Source organism: Periplaneta americana, chromosome 9 (assembly GCF_040183065.1).
Source record: "Periplaneta americana isolate PAMFEO1 chromosome 9, P.americana_PAMFEO1_priV1, whole genome shotgun sequence".
Taxonomy (NCBI): Eukaryota; Metazoa; Arthropoda; class Insecta; order Blattodea; family Blattidae; genus Periplaneta; species Periplaneta americana.
This window is the reverse complement of record NC_091125.1, coordinates 6660363-6683202: the sequence shown is the minus strand read 5'-3', so window position 1 is coordinate 6683202 and position 22840 is coordinate 6660363. Positions and strand designations below refer to the sequence as shown.

Sequence of the window (22840 nt, the reverse complement as noted above, 5' to 3'; positions counted from 1 at the left end):
TTTATTACAGACATATAATTCTAGCATTTTCTGAAGAAATGGATAGGTTTTGAAACTTTGCTTCTCATATGCCTTTTCCTAAATGCTAATTAAGGAGCAACAGAACACATGGTACAGGTAGTCAAGTAGAGTCTACTTTCGGAATCACCACCTAATTAAAGCATAGTATGATGCTGAGGATTGAAATGAATAGCTGTAGCTCATAACGATATTCAAAGTAAAAGTTGCACAATGCCAAATGGACTAAGTATTTATTCTGAAAACACACAAGGCTAAGCTCTTCTGATAAATTTATTTGTAAATATTAATCTCTCTAAATAGTTGAATTCTTTTCTAATGAATAAGAAACTGAGCATAATATCTTGCCTAAGTCCAAGCTAATTATTATTATTATCATTAAGTGCAGGTTATTAGTGCTGTAACTCTTCATGTATTAATAATGATGCCTATGTGTAAACATAGTAAAATATTTTTGAAGCGATGTTGTTAATTACTTAAAATAACACACTAAAAAATGCACAATTATGTAGGAACTAATGCACAAATTAAGTTTAAATGAATTACAAAAGAAAGCAAAAACTCATTTTAATAAACAAATCTGATTTCTGTATGATTTGAGGATTTCTTGGCGTTAGTTTGCTAATATGTTTTTGCGGGATATCAGCCGAGTTAGGATTTTGGAATGCTCCAAGCTTTCGACTGCTATCTCTGCAGCCATCTTCAGGGAAGTGATGTCCGAACAGAAAGTCGAAGGTTATATAGATGTTAGGCTGTCTCAGGTGAAACGGGATTGGTTGGCAGATCGGCCCCAGATTGGCCAATCCGCCAACCAATCCCGTTTCACCTGAGACAGCCTAACATCTATATAACCTTCGACTTCCCTGAAGATGGCTGCAGAGATAGCAGTCGAAAGCTTGGAGCATTCCAGAATCCTAACTCGGCTGATATCCCGCGAAAACATATTAGCGAAATCTAATTTCGACAAAAAATTCTCACTTAAATTTAAAAATCACTACAGTTTACCAACCCTGACTATTTACTGAAGATATATAAGGATATCTTTGCATTGAGCTTATGCCAACGGCATTGCTTACCTTTTAAGCTGTGCTGCATTACTTGGCACAGGAAACAGGAATAACCAGGTCTTTTCATTACTATCCGATTTCTGTCAGTACATTGCAGCACATTCACAGTGTAAAACTCCGCCATTTGTCTTTCTATTAACTGAAACAAACCAGCAGTAGGCTAGTATCATATAATGCATTAATAACACTAGGGGAGCTGCAGGTAAGCCCGGTCAGTTGGGAATGCCGGTCACCTCTTTATCTCCACAACAATAATCCGATTTTGTCTTCCGACTGGTGCTGCACTTTTGGAAGGATGACATTAACTATGTGCAAGACTCTTTTTGTAGTAGTTGAAGCCTAGCTGTTACGAGGAGTGCTTGTATGCTTTCATTGATATTCTTGTAAATCAAAAGGAACTTCAGGCTGCTGCTGTAAGTAATCCATCTTGTTTTATTTAATACTTTCACACTAGGAATATACCCAAACATGTTGCTAGTCAATGAGTAGCAGTTTGATATTGGTACCTACATTCATTAATTTATGGTTCCATTTTTACAAACTGTCTGCAATGTAGGCAGTACCAGTCAACTGACCACCATTACCTTGACTATACCGGCATTACCTTCGTGTGAATATAACATTTCGAAATGCATCTAATGCATTATGTCAAGTGATATAGTTTCATTCTTAATAGTTCATACGTTTAATATTACTTATTTATTTTTATTAATTATTTATTAGTTAATTAATTAATTATGTATCTGTGTATCTAGTCGTATATTTATTTATTTTTGCATTTCCTTGAGATGGTTAGCAAATACAGGCATAAGACAAACAGAGACAACTTGACAGCAGAAGATCTTCAGAGAGCCATAAGAGCTATGCAGGCTGGAAAGTCCATCAGGTTAGTGTCGAAGTCTAATGGAATCTCCTTCAGCACACTTTAGGAGAGGATAAGTAAACAGAACTATAATGATCCTAAATTAGGAAAAAAAGTTAATTTTTACTCCTGACCAAGAAGCAGAGGTGTGCAACCAGTTAAAAGTTTTGCAAATTCCTTCTATGGTCTTACGCCAAATGATGTAAAGCATGCAGCCTTTGAGTTTGCTAAGCAAATAAAATAGAACATGAACATACTGTACACTCTCCAAAGAAACAAAAATGGCAAGACGTTATTGGCTTGAAGGTTTCTTGAAGCGAAACCTTTCTTTGTCTTTGAGAAAATCAGAGGCAGTACGTATTAACCGCATTATAGGTTTCAATAAGGAAGAAGTTCGAAATTTTACACTAATCTTGAGGATGTTTTTCTAAAATATGGATTCTCAGCATCACATATCTACAATGTAGACGAAAGAGGGATTGGAACCTGAAACTATTTTGGCACCCAAGGGCCAAAAACGAGTAGGAGCAGCTACAAGTGCAGATCGTGGCACACACGCCACTGTGATGTGTGCCATGAGTGCTGCTGGGAACTATATTTGCCCGATGTTTATATTTGGTCTGAAAGGAATGTGTCCGACTGTTGAAAAAGGCGGACCTCCTGATGCACTATAATGTTCCAAAAATGGATGGTCCAATGAACTTTTCTTGAAGTGGTTGGAACATTTTGCTCATCACTCCCGTCCTATTCCAGAAAACCGTAACCTTCTGATCCTTGACAACCATTATTCACATTGCACCTTAGAGGCATATGAATTCTGCAGGGTAAAAAGTACTGTTATGGTCTCATTGTCACCACACACTTCTCACAGAACCCAGTCACTTGATGTGACATTCTTTGGACCTCTCAAGACGGCATTTAATAAGGAGTGTGACATCTATATGAAAATGAACAAGTAAAAGTGTATCAGACCTGATGATCTTGCCAGAGTTGCAAACATAGTAAATGTTTTGTCAGATTTTGAAGAACAGGAATTTTCGCTTTAATTCCAAATTTGTCTTCAAATTCTGCTTATTATAACCCTGATCTTCACAAAGCCACATCACAGAGTAATCCCTCTAATCAGTCAAATATCTGCTCATCTGATCCTGTTTCTGCTCCACCTGAGTGCAATGTTGCAGTCAACCGTTTCTATAGCTGTCAGTGAAACACCAGGAGAAAAGAAAAAACGCAATTACATACAAATCAGTATTTCCGAAATTTTGAAAGCAGTATCAGCTGGACCTATTACATCAAACAGTAGAAGATCAGGTGGAACAAAAAAAGCAGCACTCTGAAGTACTCACTTCCACACCTCTGAAGAAAACGTTTGAGGCTAAAAAACAGAAGAAACTGTCGCAGAAAAAAGAAAAGAAATATGATCCTAAAAGGTCTGCTGCGAAGAGATCTGATGCAAAGAAAAAACTCCCAAAGAAGTTGTTTGAATCTTCATCAGAGGATAATGATCTAGTCATGTGTGATAACAGTGATGATGAACTGAGAGTGACAGAAAGAAGTGCTCTCTGTGCAATGATTATGGTATCAAGCTGCTGAAAGTGGGTACCTGCAGAGTGTAGTGGTTGTGATAGTGCCAAGGGGTATGAATGTGACTACTGTCTTAACATGACTGATTAAATTCCGTTCAGAGACCTAAGAAAAACTTTTAACTATATCTGTAACTGAACTGAACACAACTTCCTTAAGGCAGTTATTTTGTTTTTTTTTAATATAATTTCTGACTGTTTTGAAGAAAGACAGATATAAACATAACATTTTTAATTTACATATTCATTATAACATCGTTTTTGTGTAATTCCATTGATTGGTACACACATTGTAACGTAGAAAATATTAAATAAATCATATAATAGTTTGTTCCCTATAAACTCAATTGTAAATTTCATGACCGTTATTACCTTCATGTGCTGGGAATGCCGGTCAATGCAGTGGTCTTTAATTAAGGAATTTATTTAAAAATTAGCAACTGTTTATAAACTGTAAATAGATGCAGTTGAAAGTGGATAGTTCAGCAGTTCTAATGCCTTCACTAAAATTCAAATTGGATTATTAGTTGTCTGATACAGTCACATTTTGCTTAGGTGACCGCCATTGCCTGCATCTCCCCTACATTTCATAGAACAACTGAAGGATTGCAGTATAATCGACGTTTGTGAAATATTCCTGGAAGAATTCTATCCACGAGTCTATAAAAGTAATAAATATCTCCGGCAATTTAACTATTTTTATTTTCTCAAAATTATTCGAGTAAAGGTACTACTGTTAACTGTAAAGTCGGGGAACGACACTTCTTTACTATTGCGTTACCAAGCTAGGGTACACCGCCATCCTTTGGTAACGCAACTGTAAAGAATTAAACCGGGAACAACATATTTAGTCATGTCAGATTCTGTCCCACGAATTTTAAGATGTCTGACCAACTTAACTTAGCTATATACAAAAATAAGATGTTCGTTCATACCCAAAGTGTATATTAACTCTGTTAGCTTACCTTTAGGCCTAAAGCTCTTGGCGTAATTGCAGTTAGGCCTAATACACTCTTGTAATTCAACGCAGAAGTCAGTTCATCATGTGGTATAAGGAAGTAATCGCGTTCTGGAGTTTATCCCTTAAAACAATTACAGATCTCAGTTTAATAAACATTTAAGATACAGTAGCGTGCAAATTAATCCGAACAACGTAATTACATACGCAAAAACACTCAATCGGGATAAAAAAAAAAGGATCTAAGACATACCTCAGTAATCTATGTGGCCTCCCTTGTTCCTAATAACAGCTCTGAGACGATTTGGCATGGATTCCACTAATTTCCCACAAATATTCTTCATTTCTTCATCGCGAAACCATACACCAATGAGGGCAGAAATCATCTTCTCCTTTGTAGAACAATCCATTTTTTGCATTCTTCTTTTGCAAATTGACCACAAGTTCTCAATGGGGTTGATGTCGGGTGAGTTGCCTGGCCAGGGGAGTGCTCCAGGCCCTTCATGTGTAAAACAACCCCAAAACATTACTTTAGGGGGTATTTAGGTGCTTGTTGGAGATGAGCTGCTGTTACTTTTCCGGATACTTTCCGTACATAAGAAACACGGTGGCCGTGGACCTCGAAATGAGACTCATCGGAAAAAAGTACATTCTTCCAGTCATTCACTGTCCAGTGTTGATGTAATTTTGCCCACATTAAGCGTTTTTTGCACATAACATGGGTTAGCAGTTGCTTCTTAATGGGCTTACGAGCCCTTCGTCCTGCTTCCAAAAGCCTATGCCGCACTGTTGTGACACGAATATTCACCCCAGTGGTAGCCATTAACTCGCGGGTTAAGTCGACAGCAGTTAGTCTAGGATTTAATTTACTTTTCCTGACAATTAAACGATCATCTGCAGGTGAAGTCTTCCTTTTCCGGCCACAGTTTCCTTTTATCTGGGGTGTGATGGATCCAGTCTCCCTGTATCGTTTTATGATCGAATTAACAGTAGCCAAACCGATGTGACATTCTGCAGCAATTTGCCTCTGTGTCATAGAAGAATGCTCTGCTAATGTTATAATTTTAGACCGTTTTTGTGGAGTTGTATCCATTTGTGAAGACGACAGAATGTACACAGGATTGCAGTATTAAGTCTTCAACACAACTGAAATGCTTATAAGTACAAAACGACAGGCAAAATGTCACATATTATATAAAAAAAAATAATGACAGACCTTCAACAATGGAATTACACGTACTACAGATGTCAATTAAAGCGGTATGAGCAGCTGTGAGGCCAACAATGACAGAAAATGTAAAAATATGTCGTGTTCGAATTAATTTGCACGCTACTATATGATGGAAGAATTCAGTTTAAATTAAAAAAAAAAACATGATGGTGCAGTTAAGCTGCATCTACACGGTTCAGTTTTTCATGCTCGTACGCGCACAGTCAGGGAAGAATATTGAAGGAATCAAGTTTAAAGCGCTTGTCGAATTAAGGTACATTAAGATTTTCTATCTACAAGGTACGCCATATTGCTTGAATGTGTGAAGTTGAAAGAAAAGTTGAACCGTGTAGATGACGTGAAGTCTTGTAATCTCAAACGTATTTCTTTCTTACCTTTAACGTTGCGAATTATTTCTTGTTGCAGGAAAGCACCAGTAACTTCTAAATTAACTCGATCTGTTCAAATTTCTTCCTTAAGCAGCCATGTTCGTCCATTCCATAATTTATACAAGATTTAAACAAGAGGAATCCCAACATCCAACAATTGATCAACTGAACAAATGAGGTTAATAGGTCGGGTTTTATTGATTATAGGATATCGTTATTGTTTTTATGAAAATGCAAATTGGCTATATAGTAATAGAAATAATAATCCGAATGTGATAAAACTGACACATTCTGTAAATAATGGATATTAATAATATCTGTTTAAAACTGTCATATTGGCAAAACTTATAACCAAAGAGTTTTGTACTGCTAATTTTACAAACTCTGTGATCGAAAACAGCCAGCGCCGTCCTGACCACATGCAGCAAACTAAGGAACATCTATGAGCATCCAACATCTATCATTTGAGTTAAACCTCCCTGGATTGTAACTATCTTGTGACGTCATCAATGACATCATACCTTTCCATCGTACCTTTAAATTTACCCGAAATTTATCTTTTTAGTGAACCAAAAATTACATTGCCCAACAATGAAAATGTTTCGGGCTCAAAAATAGCTAATTCTTATGTATTTCTACCTGCTGAATTAAAAAATCACCATAAAAATGGCAGGTTAGCTCTTGCTTTGGAGATAATGCGACATTTCATTTTCTAGAATCAACATTTTCAATTTGGGGGAAATTTTGTTTCGGTACTTCTCACACCTGTCAAATAACAAAACAAATGTTCTTCAGCTGTTTGTAAGTTACAAACATAGATTTCATTGCTGTGACTGTGAATTTCATATTGTTTCTGCTGTAATTAACGCAAAATTTCTGGTTTGGAAGTGTTTTTAAAGTGTAAAATTTGTAAAAATGCCACGAAAATTGTGTGTTTGAAGTAGAAAATGAAGACAGTGTGAAACAAGAAGAAGAACCCAACAAGCCTTCCACATCCCATGACCCTGATTTTGAGGAAAAAAGATGATAAACCGCACAGAATGAGTCAAGCGGAATTGAGTGATTTCATTAGAGACCTTGACCTGTCAAAGGAGAGGGCAGAAATTCTAGCGTCTAGACTACAGCAATGGAATCTTCTCGAACGTGATGTCAGGGTCTCACATACAGGCAACGTCACAGGGATCTGCTTCTTTTTTTTGAGAAGAAAAACAATCTTGTTGTTTGCTGCGACATTAATGGCTTGATGAAATGTTTGAATTTGAACATTGATCCAACTGAAGGGAGGCTATTCATAGACTCCTCCAAGCTTAGTTTGAAAGCTGTATTACTTCACAATGGCAACTGTCTTCCTTCTATTCCTGTTGGTCATGGAGTTCACATGATGGAGACTTATTCAAATATGACAGCCCTCTTCAACTCAATCAAATATCATGAACACAAGTGGAAAATCTGTGGTGATCTAAAAGTCATTGCTGTACTCTTAGAAATGCAACTGGGGTACACAAAATATTGCTGATTTTTATGTATGTGGGACAGCAGGGATAGGAAATCACATTATATTTAAGCAAACTGGCCTGCAAGAAATCTTAACCCTAGCGAGAAAAATGTTGCCGAGCCTCTCGTGGACTCAAAAGATGTTCTTCCACCTCTGCATATTAAGCTGGGTTTGATAAAAAATTTTGTCCTAAGTATGAACCAAGGACAGGCCTTTAAGTACGTAAGAGAGAAATTTCCGAAATTAAGTGATGCCAAATTCAAGGAAGGTATTTTTGTCGGGCCACAAATTCGAGAACTTGTAAAGGATCCTGCATTTGACCAAGTTTTGGAGGGGAAAGAAAAGGAAGTTTGGGAAGCCTTCAAGGGAGTTATTCATTGATTTTTAAGAGATGATATCTACACTCAGTTGGTGACAATGCTCCTGCAAAAATACCATCAATTCAGATGTAAATGGTCCCTTAAAATCAATTTTCTCTACTCCCACCTAGACTTTTCCCCTCCTAGTTGTGGAGTTTTCAGTGATGAACACGGAGAAAAATTCCATCACGATATTTCTGTTATGGAACAAAGATATCAGAGCCATTGGAATGAAACAATGCTTGCGGATTACTGCTGGTCTTTGTGTAGGGATGCTCCTGAACTCACACGAGGCAAGCTAAAAGACGACGATCTCATGAAGCCACACATGATTCTCTTCAGACCCAACTACCTGCCAGGTATTCTTCCATAAATTTAAAACTCTTAGAATGTAACTGCTATTTAAAAAAATTTAAATACACTTTCAATATTGTTGGCATATGTAATTAAAATGTATCACTTTTTTTTATTCCGTTAAATTGCAATACTTCCGCCTATTGTGTATCACAGAAACTAGAGCTAAGAAAAAAATTTTCATTGTCATATTCGTTCTTCTCAACCAAAAATTAGCAGAAATTGACTCATGAAGTGCAGGAAACATAAAAAAAATATTTTTTTGTTGCCCAGTGTTATTGATGTTGTCCTTACGTACAATCTGTCCCTTTGTTTAGCACCTTCTCCTAATGGAAAAATGCAGTCATAAAAATGTAGGAAGACTTTTTAATGATGCTATGAGTGTATTGTGCCCTCAAAGTATAAAACATGACCGGGTTTTACTGAGTGATGCTGCTTCATAGATCGTCAAAGCAGGAGATGCATTGAAAGTTTTACGTCCAAAAATGATGCACTTAACATGTATTGCACATGCTTCCCATCATATTGCTGAAAATATCAGAGTAAATGTTTCTAATGTAAAAGGTAAAGGTGTGCCGTTTTGTTTCGGCATAATTCGTTCATTTCTTTCCTTTTCCTTTCTTTCTTTTCTATTCTTATTATTTTCTTTTTAGTATTAGTTTATCTCATCTTTCATAGGTGGCTTTACTTCTCCTCCATTTTTAGTCTTTCTTTCTTCTTTAAATAGCTTGTTTCATTTCTTCCATTATTGATCTATTATTCCTCACGTATAAGGAGCGAACTTTAGTGATCACGTGATTTGAGATTGGTATGTCATTGGTAATTTTGCTTTGGCGTCGGTTTTGGGGGAGCATTACCATACAGTTTGAGTTTGAGGGAGAATTTCGATTTGGGTAAGGCAGTGTGAGGAGTACACTCGAGGAGTAAGGTTGGGGGACAGCTGGGGAGAGCTGTGGGTTGGTGTAACGGCTATAAGTGATGGGATCACGGATAACCCAGTTCGGAAAGGACGTGGACTGATGTAGTCTGGGATCGAACGGGGTTCGTGACTTACTACAGGCAGAAACGTAGCCGAGTTGCGGTGATGTATGTGGTGTGTTTATGAAGGTATGAGTGTCGAAGAGAGACATTGTTGAGTTGGTTTCGAGACTGGCATACCAGGAAGTTAAACAGGTTTTTCTATGTTAGTAATGTTAAATTTATTATGATTCATGGAAGGAGTTTGATTTCATATAGCGTATGAGGGAATAAGCTGGCATTCCTCAAGGATTTTAATTGGTTGTGTAAAAGTGATTTCTGCCATATCAGACAAGTTGGGACTTGTTTAGCAAGCTGCTAATAATTACAAACTGTGAGTACAGATGGCGTTACTAGTTAGTGTAATGGCGAATGTCAGTTCAGTGACCTTTAGTGGCAAGCCAGTGTCTATACATGGAATAGTGAATTATCAGTGATTGAACTCTTACGGGAGACCTTGTTTCATTTCCAGTTTTCGACAGAGTTATTAATAAATGTGAACAGATTGAGTTAATATTTTATATGGAGTGTTTTCTTTATATCACCTCACCAAAGAGACAGTCGACCCTATCATCTATCATACCTTTCGATGGCAGGGTAATTTTTTATTGTTGAAGTATTGTTTACTTAATACTTTACCATCTATACCAAAGTAATGAGAGGCCAACCGTTGCAAAGGTATCCCCGTAACTTGCCATGAGGGCATTTGGGGGGCATGGAGGTAGAGCCCCATGCTTTCCATGACCTCGGCACTATAATGAAGTGGTGTGGTCGGCACCACGCTCTGACCGCCTTATACCCCCTGGAAAGACCTGGTACTCAATTTTATAGGAGGCTGAGTGAACCTCAGGGCTGTTCTGAAAGTGTGGCAACGAGAAAAAATCCTGTCACCACCTGAGATGGGTGAGTTAATTTCTAACTCAAAGAAAGTTTTTCTAACAGCCCCAAACAGAATTCTAATTTTAAAAGAAATGAATCCTGAAATACTTTTGCCATCCCGACCATTACTAACCAGATGCGGAACGTGGTTGGAAGCTGCTGAGTACTTCTTGAAACACTACGAAGCCATTAATAATGTACTGCTTTCCCTTAATTCACAAAGTGCTGCCTCCTCTGACGTTATCAAATCCTTATTGAGTGACGAGTGTGTGAAAAATGATCTGTGTTGCATTGAAACAAATTTTACTGTATCTTAGAAACAATTCAGAAACTACAAAATGACTATCACACATTACCTGAAAATATTGACATTGTGAAAAACACGATTCATGAACTTAAATGTACACTTGAGAAGGTAGCTGATCTGATCGAATGTAAAGTGGACAAAGTGTTTTTAAAAAATCCATACTTTGAGGACATATGTAAAATTAGTGTAATACTAAGTTGCACAAGAAATGAAAAACTAGAATCGGATGTATCTTTTCCAGATATAGTGAATTATAAATATGCGTCAATCACCTCGTGTGGAGTAGAGGGAACCTTCAGCCAATACAAATCTCTTATGCGTGATAATGGGAGAAACTTCACGTTTGAAAATTTAAAACAACACTTTATAGCATGTTTCAATACTACAATATATGAGACACTGGACAAAAATTAAAGTGAAATGAAAAAGCTTCACTTAATTGATGAATCCATTACTTTGATACATTTCTGTAGATCCTAAAAAGTAATACAATATATTGTTTAGAGATTAAACTTTTTTACTTAATAGTGTTCCATAATTTATCCGTATTGTACACATATATGTACAAATTTTGAATGTTTTAATACATCTATATAGGCTATGTACACTCTTTGAGTGTTTCAATACATGTATATGTACATATATTTACTACATACAAATCCTAGCCCTGATCAACACAGACGTTCATAACATGTCTAAGAAAATGTGTTTGCATGAAAAATTTGCGTTTGCATATGAATCCTGCCCCTATTCATCCTAATGTTATGGGTTGTAGTCAAGGTATTGCATGCAGGCTTTATATAGACAGAGAGCAGCTTGTAACATTACAAGTCATCTTCTAACACCCTGTAATAAATTGCTCATTTAAAACATCTCTTTGCACTGCAGGAACGGAATTTTTTGGATCAGCATGTGACTGGTATAAAGGAGGAATATGTGGATCAGAGCCGTGATCTCACATCTCAGATAAAATTTGCGGAAGATCCGGTGCCAATTTCGTTGCCTGTAGTGAAATGTGTACCAGAGGTGAGTGATGCACAAGGAATGCACTGTGTCTTTCTCTTTCAATGATTATCCTGTATTTTGATTGTAATGAACATTACCTCCTTACAAGTGTACTTGCATTGCCTTTCACTCTGTGATAGAGACAAAAAAATCTCATCACTATATACTATTTCAAGTTATGTCATGTTGCAGAGAACTCTAATGTTGAATGATATCTCGTTTTATGTTTTAAATATGAAAGCGAAAATTCTTGGCACCCTCACTTTCGATGTTTGCCAAGCTACACATTCCCACAGTGTGTGTTCATAATATGTCATAGGGTTCTTAAGGGCTCTTGATCCTTTTGTTGTCTCTGTATCTGCCAAAAATCTCAATATGTACCTTTTACAATTTCCAAATGATTGATTTTGCTTTACATGTAGGTACAAATATTATCACCTGTCTTCATTTGTTTTTCACCTACTGTTTTAAACTATTTACGTATTTACATCATGTCCTTTGCAGAACATTATTTTTCTCTTAGATAAAAGATATTTTGTAACTTTAAGATAAATTATGAGGCTAATTTTGAGGATTACAGAATAGGTTCTAGATTTTTCTAAATCTTCTGGTACATACAGACAGGTACACAATACATTAAATCTAGTATTTATTTTAGTTACTGTTATTTTGATAGTTGTTGATTTAATATTATTAGAGTTAGAGAAACGTGAAATTAAAAACCTCAATTTGTGAATCTTCAAATTACTAGAAATTGAAATAAAGCATTTCAGTTTTCTTGGACTTGTTATGGGTAGACTGCAACTTAGTGAAAATACGTGGGAAATTTTTGAAGTTAACGAAATGGTTGTACGAATTATCTAACAAATTTTCATGTTCTTCTTTTCCAAGTCCTTCACACTTCTACACCTACCTACCTTGCCTCCCGTTTCAGTTACCTGCCATCATATCATAATCTCTTCACACGCACGCAAAATAGCCGCATACTAGCCATACCAACACATAAGACATCATCGTATTCATCATCATAGACAATCTCGTTCTCGCGCTTGTGGAATATCCTACCCAGTGGCATCAGAGACTATCGGAATTTAGTAGCATTCCAAATCAAGCCTGTTAAGCATTTTCTTACTGCGTACAGTAGGTTTAATTTGTACTTAGTCAATAAAAGAAATGCTTCTCTCTTCTTAACTTTTACAATAAACTATCTAGCTTTTACTAATCAGCTAATCTTTTAGTACTTTGATTTTTATTGTATCTGTAAATTTAATATTAATTGTAATTATAATTGTAATTGTATTCTTAATATTGTAGTTGTAATCCCCTGGTAGAGGGGAAGACAAGGCCTGATGTCCTTATCTCTACCATGTTAAATAAATAAATAAGTAAATAAATAAATAAATAAATAAATAAATAAATAATGATCACAATGTTCATAGAAAAGAATTCCTATGTACTGAAGCTTTAATAGTATATTAATATAGTTTATAATTTTGCCTGGCAGGAAATACAGAACTAAACTGGAATGAATTAGTCAGTATTAACATTGTTTTACGCATATACGCAAAATTTAATTATCAATTGAATATGTATGTTATCTGCAGGGATTATAAGCTCAGAAATACTGTCAGCGGCCAATTACATCAGACCAATATGTAAAAATGTTAAAATTTCTCACAATGAAATAGTTTTAAACATTGTCAGAATAAGGTGGATTCCATGAAATTCGTCCGCCACCTTAAAGTAATGGTTAGCACATCTGACCATAAAATGAGTGGGCTAAGATTAAAATACTGGTTTGAGCAAGTTACTTGGTTAGGTTTTCTCCAGAGTTATCCCTGAATGTATTAAGAGCAAATGCTTGGTAACATTCGGCTTTGGAGCCTGGAATCATTTTGCGAGCATTATCACCTTCATTTCACTCAAATGCTTGATAACTACTACAGTCATAAAATAAATCAATTAGAAAGTCCACCAATTCTTGAATTGAATTTTTCGCTCACAGACAATTCCTGCTACAATACAGTAGTTACTTAGTTATTTTGTAAGGAAAAGAAATACCACATGAAAAATCTGCCCCAAAAATTGTCTTCTGTCAGCTAAAATTCTACTGGAACCAGCACGATTTAAATGCAGTTCTGTGACATTTAAGATCGATCTGCTGTTTTAATGTAAGTTGTGCCATCTTTCTGTTTTTATTTGCTCTGTATTTGTAGGAAACGCACAGTGACATGGACACTGTTAGTAAGGAGCCATGGGTGGAATTAACGACAGAGGACAACAAGATTTTGACCGAAAGGTGAGTGTGGTGTGCGAATCTTCACTAGACCTCTGTATTGTCATGAAAATGGCCGACCAAAGCTCACCAGTCAGCTTTCTGTTGTGAAGAAGGCAGTTGGGTGATAATTTGTTGGATCACGTAGAGTCTAGTATTTATAACTGATCGGGTTGAAGCGTATACTCAGTCAGTCGAAAGCATTCGAGGTTATCACACTACAATTACATAATCTTATATTGCGTGATACTCAAAACAGCCTAACTAATAAGGTTAAAATAAAATTTTGTTCTATTTCAGATAGCATTAAAAGGAGGAAGTATCTGAACATTTAAACTAAGGGAACATAATCTCTGAATGACACATTTCATTAAATGAAAAAAGCTGCATATTATTACCAATAATAATATTCATTATCCTTCCCTAGTCGAGGTGGGTTCCACCAAGTTGGTGACTTGGGGATGCAATAGTGGCTCTCGTGCGTTTCTTTTCGAACATTAATCGACTTATCACCACCCAGCCCATCTCGTTCTCTCTTATTTTTCATCGCTCTATTTCTCTTTGCCGGCCACCATTGCATGCCACCACATCACCACAGCCATTTTCACCTCTCCATTCCCGCTGTTTTGTTTTTGCCACGTCCGCCTACATGATGGGATTTGTTAAGAATGCCTGGTGAGGCTATAATTTTCTGCCTCGTCTAGTTAATTATATTCATTCTTAGGTTAACTTCCGTAGGTTTATAACTCCCGTCTCACCACCGGGGATCTTTTCTATCTCTGTGATCCTGTCCCGCTGTTTCGAGCGCGACTTCCGAATTGTGTGGTCCGACAGAGTGCCCAGCAATGAAGCAACAATGGACCCTTCACACTGCCCCTATATGCAAGTTTAGGTGTCGAGCCTGGACCAGAGGTCAAGTACACTCATGTAGAGCCCCAACGGAGGCCCAGGGCGATTTAAATGCCCCGGTGACCGACTCTGCTCGCCGGGCCAGGTACATCACTCCAATGTGTTATCGCTGAGTAATGGGTGTCGCAGTGTAATCAACCAGAAGTCCCCTGAAGCTGTGTGGTCTCGGATTGCTTCAGCTTTGGTGGGTGAGCTCGGAGTTAGCCGAGTAGTCCAATGGTTGTGTTCAATGTAGAGTGCGGAGACACAGGCGGTTATTCCCCTGGTATGGGCATAAAATTGCGACTCGCCTCTGGTGTAAGACTTGCCATTAGGTGTGCAATGTCCAGTTTGAAGAGTAACTTGCGTGAGGTGGGATTCTTGGGATCGGGCTGTGGGGGGGGGGGCAGTTCCTCAAAGCTGGCACAGACCGCGAAGAATTTTTTAAGTGTCCTTTTATTACGCCCCCCCCCCCGATAGCAGGCTGACGCCGACGGTTCCGTAGGGGGGAGGCGGCTAGTTCAATATGTCCTGCGCTCTTCTGCCCTCCCTCAGGAAAAAAATCACAAAAACAGAAGATAGCAATAGACATGATTGGTGGTAATGTGACGAAGATTGCAATGGATTTGAAACCTGAGAAAGTAACAGTTAAAGTACCGCCTCCAAAGTTTATTGATATCACATTGGATGGAACAGAAAACACTATGAAGAACATTAGTCTATTTTACGTGAGACGCGCACTCGATGGACTCTTTACGAAGGTCAAAAATGCAATTCCTCTACGCAACTATGCCTCCAAAACAGAGAGAGAGACACTGTTCTAAGCGAAATTGATAGGCCTTATCCTATTAAAGTCGAACGGCACTCCTCGCTGAACACCACGAGGGGAGTAGTGCATACGGATTCTCTGGACGATATGTTTAATGAAGAGAAACAACAAGAACTGGCGGAGAAGTCCGTGTACAAAGCTTACCGTTTATTAGGCAAGCGGGACGGACGGACTGTTCCCTTGAGCACAGTGTTTTTGACCTTCGAAAAGCCTGTCATACGAGAATTCATCCTTGTCGAGTACGAGCGTATCGATGTTCGTGCATATGTGTCAAAAACATTGCGATGCTTTAAGTGCCAACTGTTCGGATATACGCAAAAACGTTGCACTAACAATATCATATGTGCAAAGTGCAGTGGTTCTGACCATGGGGCTTCCTCATGTGCCGGCATCGAACAGTATGTGAATTGTTCTGGGGATCAAGCCGCTAATTCTAAAAATTGCTCGAAGAATGCGGTAGAGAAGGAGGATATTCAAGAGCTACGAGTCCGAGAAAATATTAACTTTTTCGAGGCGCGTAAGCGTATTTTTTATCTATGAAAAAAGGAGACGGAAAATTCCTATGCCTCAGTATTGAAGAAGCAACACAAGGAATTGATGCTTCCACACAAGCACCATCTAAAGCAAATGTACCTGCAAAGAGAATTGAGATCGCTACCCAAACGTATGTGGTCACTGTCACTCAGAGTGCTGAGTCACACGACACGTGTGGGCTTGATATCAGGATTTATGTTCCAAAAAAGATCACTGCCGTGACGACAGAGAAAGATTCAAGGCCTCGTAGATCACCACGATGTCGCAGTCCCTGTTCGGGTGACGTGTAAAGATCACACTCTCGATCCCGTCCTCGATCAAGATCACAATCAGGTGTGCAACGATCTGCAAGTGAGTCCCCAAGGTTGAGACCTAAGCAGTCGCAGTCAAATGCACCAAATCATCAAAAAGATAAGAAGAGAAAATCCCCTGCGAGGACACCACCATGATTTAGCTCCTCTTGATCACTGATATTGTACAGGGGAATGTGAACGGTGTATGCAGGAGGTATACAGAACTACGTACAATAATTGATCTATCATGAGAACTCTGCTATTTTAAGTCTACAAGAGACACATCTCCAGCCTGGAAACTCCCTGAGTATCTGGGGATACTACGTTCACCGATACGATCACCTTGCCAGTATTCGTGCCAATAGAGTTTGTGCCCTCCTACTCCGCCAAAGTAGCTTTTCCCCTGCCATCAATATTACAACTCCTCATCAATGCATAGCCGCATCAATAACTCTTCCTAGCATTCAGTTTTCAATAGTCTGTATGTACAGTATATGCCCGCAGATACTCTTTTCAAAGTAAATGAAATTCAACATATTCTGTAGGTATCTGCTCCATATCTTGTAGTGGGAAATTTCAAAGCAACCCACCACTCTTGGGGTTCAAATTCCGATGATGACAGAGGAAATCAAATAGGAGAGATATGTATCCATCTAAATCTCATTACCCTCAATTCAGGGAAGCGATACACCTCGCCTTTGATTACGGTACTTACTCCATCATAGATATCTCCATTTGTAACACAGTTTTGTCCACGCATTTCGAATGGTCTGTGATTCACGACATACATGGTAGTGATCACTACCCTATCCAATTTGAGTAAATTTTGTCCAGTTTAAACGTCTTCGAGCCAAAGCTCGTCGCACTGCGTGCGATGCTAAGAGCACGTCCTGGACAAACTATGTCAATTCACTGAGAAAGAACGTCCCAGCTGACATCGTTTGGGACAAAGTCCGTCGAATACTGGAGAAACGTAGTTCTGTAATTCCGGGCCTTCTAAACAATGGCGTAACTACCACCAGTCCCATATAAATTGCTGAAATATTTGCTGCCACTTTTGCACAAATAAGCAACTCAAGGAAATATGCCCCGGAATTTCTGAAAATGAAAGATGCTGTAGAAAAAGGACACCTAAATTTTATATCTGATAACACTGGCGACTACAATGCACCGTTCACATCTGAGGAGCTGGAGGCGGCATTAGACAAATCCCTGACACCTTCCTTAGCCCTGACAACATCCATAACCACATGCTTCGCCATCTTCCACCAGTTGGAAAATCCCTTCTTCTGTCAATATACAACAGAATCTGGACTGAGGGTATATTTCCATCTTCTTGGCATTCCGCCATTGTAATCCCAGGCCAGAAACCGGGAAAGGATCCTTCTATACCTGAAAGCTATAGGCCAATCTTTCTCAACATCTGCGTATGTAAGGTTATGGAAAGATGATAAGTGAACACCTGATGAGTGTACTCGGATCGGAAAACCGATTATCTAATATCCAATGTTGTTTCTGTAAGCACAGATCTGCCGCAAACCATCCTGTTTGGCATTAAACCACTATTAGAAATGTTTTCCTCAAGAAGGAGCATTTCGTGACAATCTTCTTTGATATAGAAAAGGCTTACAGTACTACATATCAGTATATCATTCTGCAAACTCTGCATGATTGGGAACTTCGTTGCAGTCTACCAACGTTTATTACGAATTTAATGGCAGAGCAATATATCCGAATTCCAGTAGGCACTACAGTTACTAAACAAACATCTCCAAGAAAACGGCGTTCCACAGTGGTCTGTATTAAGCATTCTTCTTTTCTCCATTGCGATCAATGGAATTGCCCACTGTGTGGATGATCGAGTATCTTTTTTTTTTTGTACGTTGATGACTTCAGTTTATATGATAGTTCCTAATATCTTCCATCCATCGGTCGACAGTTGCAACTGATCATCCACGTGCGAATAGATTGGGCTGTTCGCAATGACTTTAAATTCTCCACTATAAAAGCGCAGTGTGGCCATGTCTACAAGCCTCGTGGACTGCATCCACATCTTGAACTACGTCTTAATGGAGTGGAGATGTAAGATTGCACTGCGAGATTTTTGAGCCTTGTTTTTGATTATAAATTAAGTGGGAGGCGCATATACCTGAAACATACAATATGGTGGCAATGGGAAGGAGAATGGTCTGGACAAGATGGAAATAAATAACGAAGAATAAATAATACTGTTCGAGTTTGGGATTCATCCACAAGAGCGTCACGACACGAAGAAATTTTGCTGACCCGGTTGAGGATTGGCCACTGTCATCTGACTCATGGCCATCTCCTGCGTGGCGAGCCTCAGCTGGAATGTGATATATGCCATGTTCTTCTTACGGTGTAACATATTTTATTGCACTGTAGAAAATATGAACGTGTTCGTCGGCAATATTGAATTCGGCCGACTCTACGTGACGATCTTGGAAAAGATTTTAATTGTGCAAACGCAGTTCGGAGATTTTTATCGATAACAGGACTTCAGTTTGATTTAGTTTTTATTGACGCGTTTTACTTATCCTCCGGACCCTTTACATCTGGAGGTTACATTTCTTTATTATTTGTTTTTAACACACTACTTGGCATTCGGACTTTTTACATCCGAATATTTTAGAAATTTTCCAGATAATTTATTTGTTTTATTATTGCTTTTTAAATACTAGCTAGTGTCTGAGAACTGCTCATGTTTTCTATGTATCACCTTGTTCAAACTGCATTTGGGAACCTCATTTTAACCATGACAACCCTTTTAATTCATTTAAGCATTCTGATTATTGTATTGTGTTCCTCTTAAGTGAAGGATTTTAGATAAGGACGCAAATAGCCCTTTTTAACCCCATTAACTAACATCCTTCCATCAAACTCATTATATCGCTAATGGAAGTATTTAATGTGGCTTAGTAAACATGTGATTGCATAAAAAGAACAAAGATTTTGTTGTTCATTTCAAATGTCTTCAAATTCAGACATAACCTGTCTCAGTTACAGTATTTAATAAAATAAGCATATTCTGCAAATTCACTTTACTTCAGATTTTTGCAAAATAATGTATACTAAGGTATACTTCGTACGTAACATCCCCCCCGCCCCTACATCAAAGTAATATGACGGAAGTAGCACATAGATAGTTTTTGATTTCCACTCTTCACTTACCATTGATGTTCAGTATCCAATAACGAATAAATTGCTCAATATCTGGTAACACATCGGGGATTTTTAATGATCTCTTAAGTCCCAAGTAGAATCTGTGGTAACTGGTTGGAAGAAGATTAAGAATGTTAATTAGATTTTTTTTGTCTCTGGAATGGATGAATGGTGGGTATAACAATATTTTGTCCCATACCTTTTCTTTCTTTGATGATATGCAAAATCAATATCTCCGTGATGGGAAGCCAGCAGGTGTTCTAAGTCATGTTCTTCACCAAATCAGTGTCTGCTTTTATATTGTTATGAAGAACACCGCACTTTTTTCAAGTGTCGTCCTGTGGTTCTTTAAATGTTATAATTGATTTATGAAATTACTCATAGCAAGTTGATATACTCACTATTGTTGTTGATTTGTCAACTGTCCGGAGACAAATCTGATTCTCACAAGTGATACCAACATGGCGCCACTTCTAAGGCAATTATGCCAGGAGATGATGTTGTAAGGTGGCCAGTTACTTTCATCTTCCTTTTCATACATCGCCGATTAGCTACATGTTAGTGAGGATCACATAAGAACAGTTCCCAAACTCCAAATATTGCCTTCTTCTCAGTATTGTCCACTGTTACCAGATATCACCACATGTCGTAAAATCATGATCCTGTGGACTGAATGACTTATTTACTCACTGTACGTTACCTTTATGTTGCAAGGTTATTCTAAATAGTTAGTTAGTGGGGGTTTAAAAAGGGCGCGTCAGCTACTATAGCTATTTGCGCCCTTATCTAAAATCCTTCACTAAACACAACCACAATGCAATAACCAAAATAGTTAAAAGAACTAGAAAGCGTTGTCACGGTTAAAACGAGGTTCACAAATGCAGTTTCAACAAGGTAATGCATAAAAACCATAAAAGTGAGAAGTTCTCAGACTCTAAGTAGTATTTAAATAGAAACAATAAAACAAATGCCACCAAAAATAAAATGTCTGGCGCATTTATAAAACGCTCGGATGTAAAAGGTCCGAATGTCAAGTTTGTTTAAATCATATATATATATATATATATATATATATATATATATATATATATATATATATATATATATATACCAAACAAATGTAATCTCCAGATGAAAAGGGTACGGAGGATAAGTAGAACGGGTCACTAAAAAAATAAATCACCCTGTCAAGTCCTGTAATCGATAAAAATCTCAGAAATACATTTGCACAATTAAAATCATTTCCAAGAGCATCACGTAGAGTCGGGACCACACCTGTGGAGTAACGGTCAGCGCGTCTGGCCATGAAACCAGGTTTCGAATCCCGGTCGGGGCAAGTTACCTGGTTCAGGTTTTTTCCGGGGGTTTCCGTCAACCCAATATGAGCAAATGCTGGGTAACTTTCGGTGCAGGACCCCGGACTCATTTCACCGGCATTATCGCCTTCATATCATTCAGACGCTAAATAACCTCGATGCTGATACAGTATCGTAAAATAAGCCAATAAAAAAAGTAGAGTCGGCTGAATTCCATATTGCCGACAGACACGGTCATATTTCCTACAATGCAATAACAAATGTTCCACCATAAGTGGAACATGGCATATATCAAACTCCAGCCATGTAGGAGATGGCCATGTGTCAGATGACAGTGGCCAATCCTCAACCGGGTGAGAAATCTTCTTCGTGTCGTGACGCTCTTGTGGACGAATCCCAAACTCGAAGTGTTCTTTATTCTTCGTAATATGTTTCCCTCTTGTGCAGATCACTGTCCGTCCCATTGCCTCCATATTGTATGTTCCAGGTAATTTTGAATGTCCTGTCACCTCTTACGTCAGTACACCTCTGAACCATTCATAGCACCAACCCTCCCTGCAGCATTCCCTGTCTCGTTACCAAGAATACCAACATGAGACGGAGTCCACACTACTCCAATCTCATAATCAGAGGTTAGGAGAGTGTGGAAAAGTTCCTGGGTTCTCAGCACAAGCGGATCATCAGAATTCAAACGCTACAGGGACTGACTGGCGCTTAAAAAGTCGGAGCAGATAAGGAATCTGCCCCAGGGTTGTCTAATTAAAATCAATAAAGCTCTATAAAAAGCATAAGGTTTTGCGGTAAAAACACCAGTGTACTGGCTCAATTATATAATTAAATATCTGTCCATTTGCAACAAAGAAACGCCCAAGACAATCATCTACTCGTGATCCATGAGTAAAAATTAATGAATAATTTGGAAACTGATGTACAAAAAGTTCACTAAAACGAAGTCTGTGGACAAAAGCTAGTGTAAAATTCTTAAAACTTCTCCTGAGACTTACATCAAACATGGGACGTCGCATAATTCACGGTGGAGTGGTCATATATTAAAGTGTTCGAACTGTAGGCAGGCGGATGTCCAGCTCGGAGAGCAGTTCACGAAATCGCATACCTGCTGGACGACGTCTCCGTGGATTTCCACTGCATCGGCCATAAAGAGACAGATGGTAAAAGAAATCCTAAGAATTGTGCTCAGGCTGTGAGAGAAGCTTAACAGCATATGAGCACAACAAGTCATGTCGCCAGTACAGCGATGGTTGCCTCGCTTCGCAATACAGGCTCTCTGTCCAACTCGTTCGGAAGGCACTTGTAGCGAGTCATATCCCATGATAATGAATAGTGTCTAAGAGACATAACTTCGATTTATTTGGTGAGACATAAATAAAACAGCCATAATAATCCAGCTTCGACCAGAGAAGACCATGATAAAGACGTAAAGGCACTACTCGGTCTGCACCCCAGCGAATTCCTGACAATAGGTGTAATAAATATTTAACGATTTTTCACAACGCCTTCTCAAATCACGCATATGCTCCTCCCACGTTAATTTATAATCAAAGATAATGCCCAAAAATCTCTATATTGCAACTCCACTCCATAAAGGCTCAGTTAGGATGTGGATGTACTCCACGATGGTTATAGAAGTGAACCCACTGCGTTTTTAGATTGGAGAATTTAAAGCCATTTCGAAAAGCCCATTCTTATAGCACGTTGATGACCAGTTGCAACTATCGACGGATGGATGGAAGATATCGGGAGCTGTAATATAAACTGAAGTCATCAACATACAAGAGAGAAGATACTCGATCACCCACACAGTGGGCAACTCCATTGATCGAAATGCAGAAAAGAAGAGTGCTTAATACAGACACCTTCAGAATGCCGTTTTCTTGGAGATGTTCATTAGAAAATGTGTTGCCTATTCGAACTCGGAAATACTGTTCTGCAATGAACTTCGCAATAAATGTTGGTAGACTGCCACTAAGTCCTCATTCAAGCACAGTTTGCAGAATGCCA

General features: G+C 38.3%; 1 protein-coding gene across 3 annotated transcripts in view; it reads left to right on the top strand.

The window, feature by feature from the left end:
- LOC138705753 (zinc finger protein 664-like) overlaps positions 1 to 22840 on the top strand; it is a 118782-nt gene that overhangs the window by 53187 nt on the left and 42755 nt on the right. For all 3 annotated transcript variants that reach the window (XM_069834374.1, XM_069834373.1, XM_069834372.1), the window contains 2 exons: positions 11387 to 11524; positions 13720 to 13802. In XM_069834374.1, coding sequence (XP_069690475.1) covers positions 11387 to 11524; positions 13720 to 13802 — 221 coding nt within the window. The remainder of the gene's footprint in view (positions 1 to 11386; positions 11525 to 13719; positions 13803 to 22840) is intronic.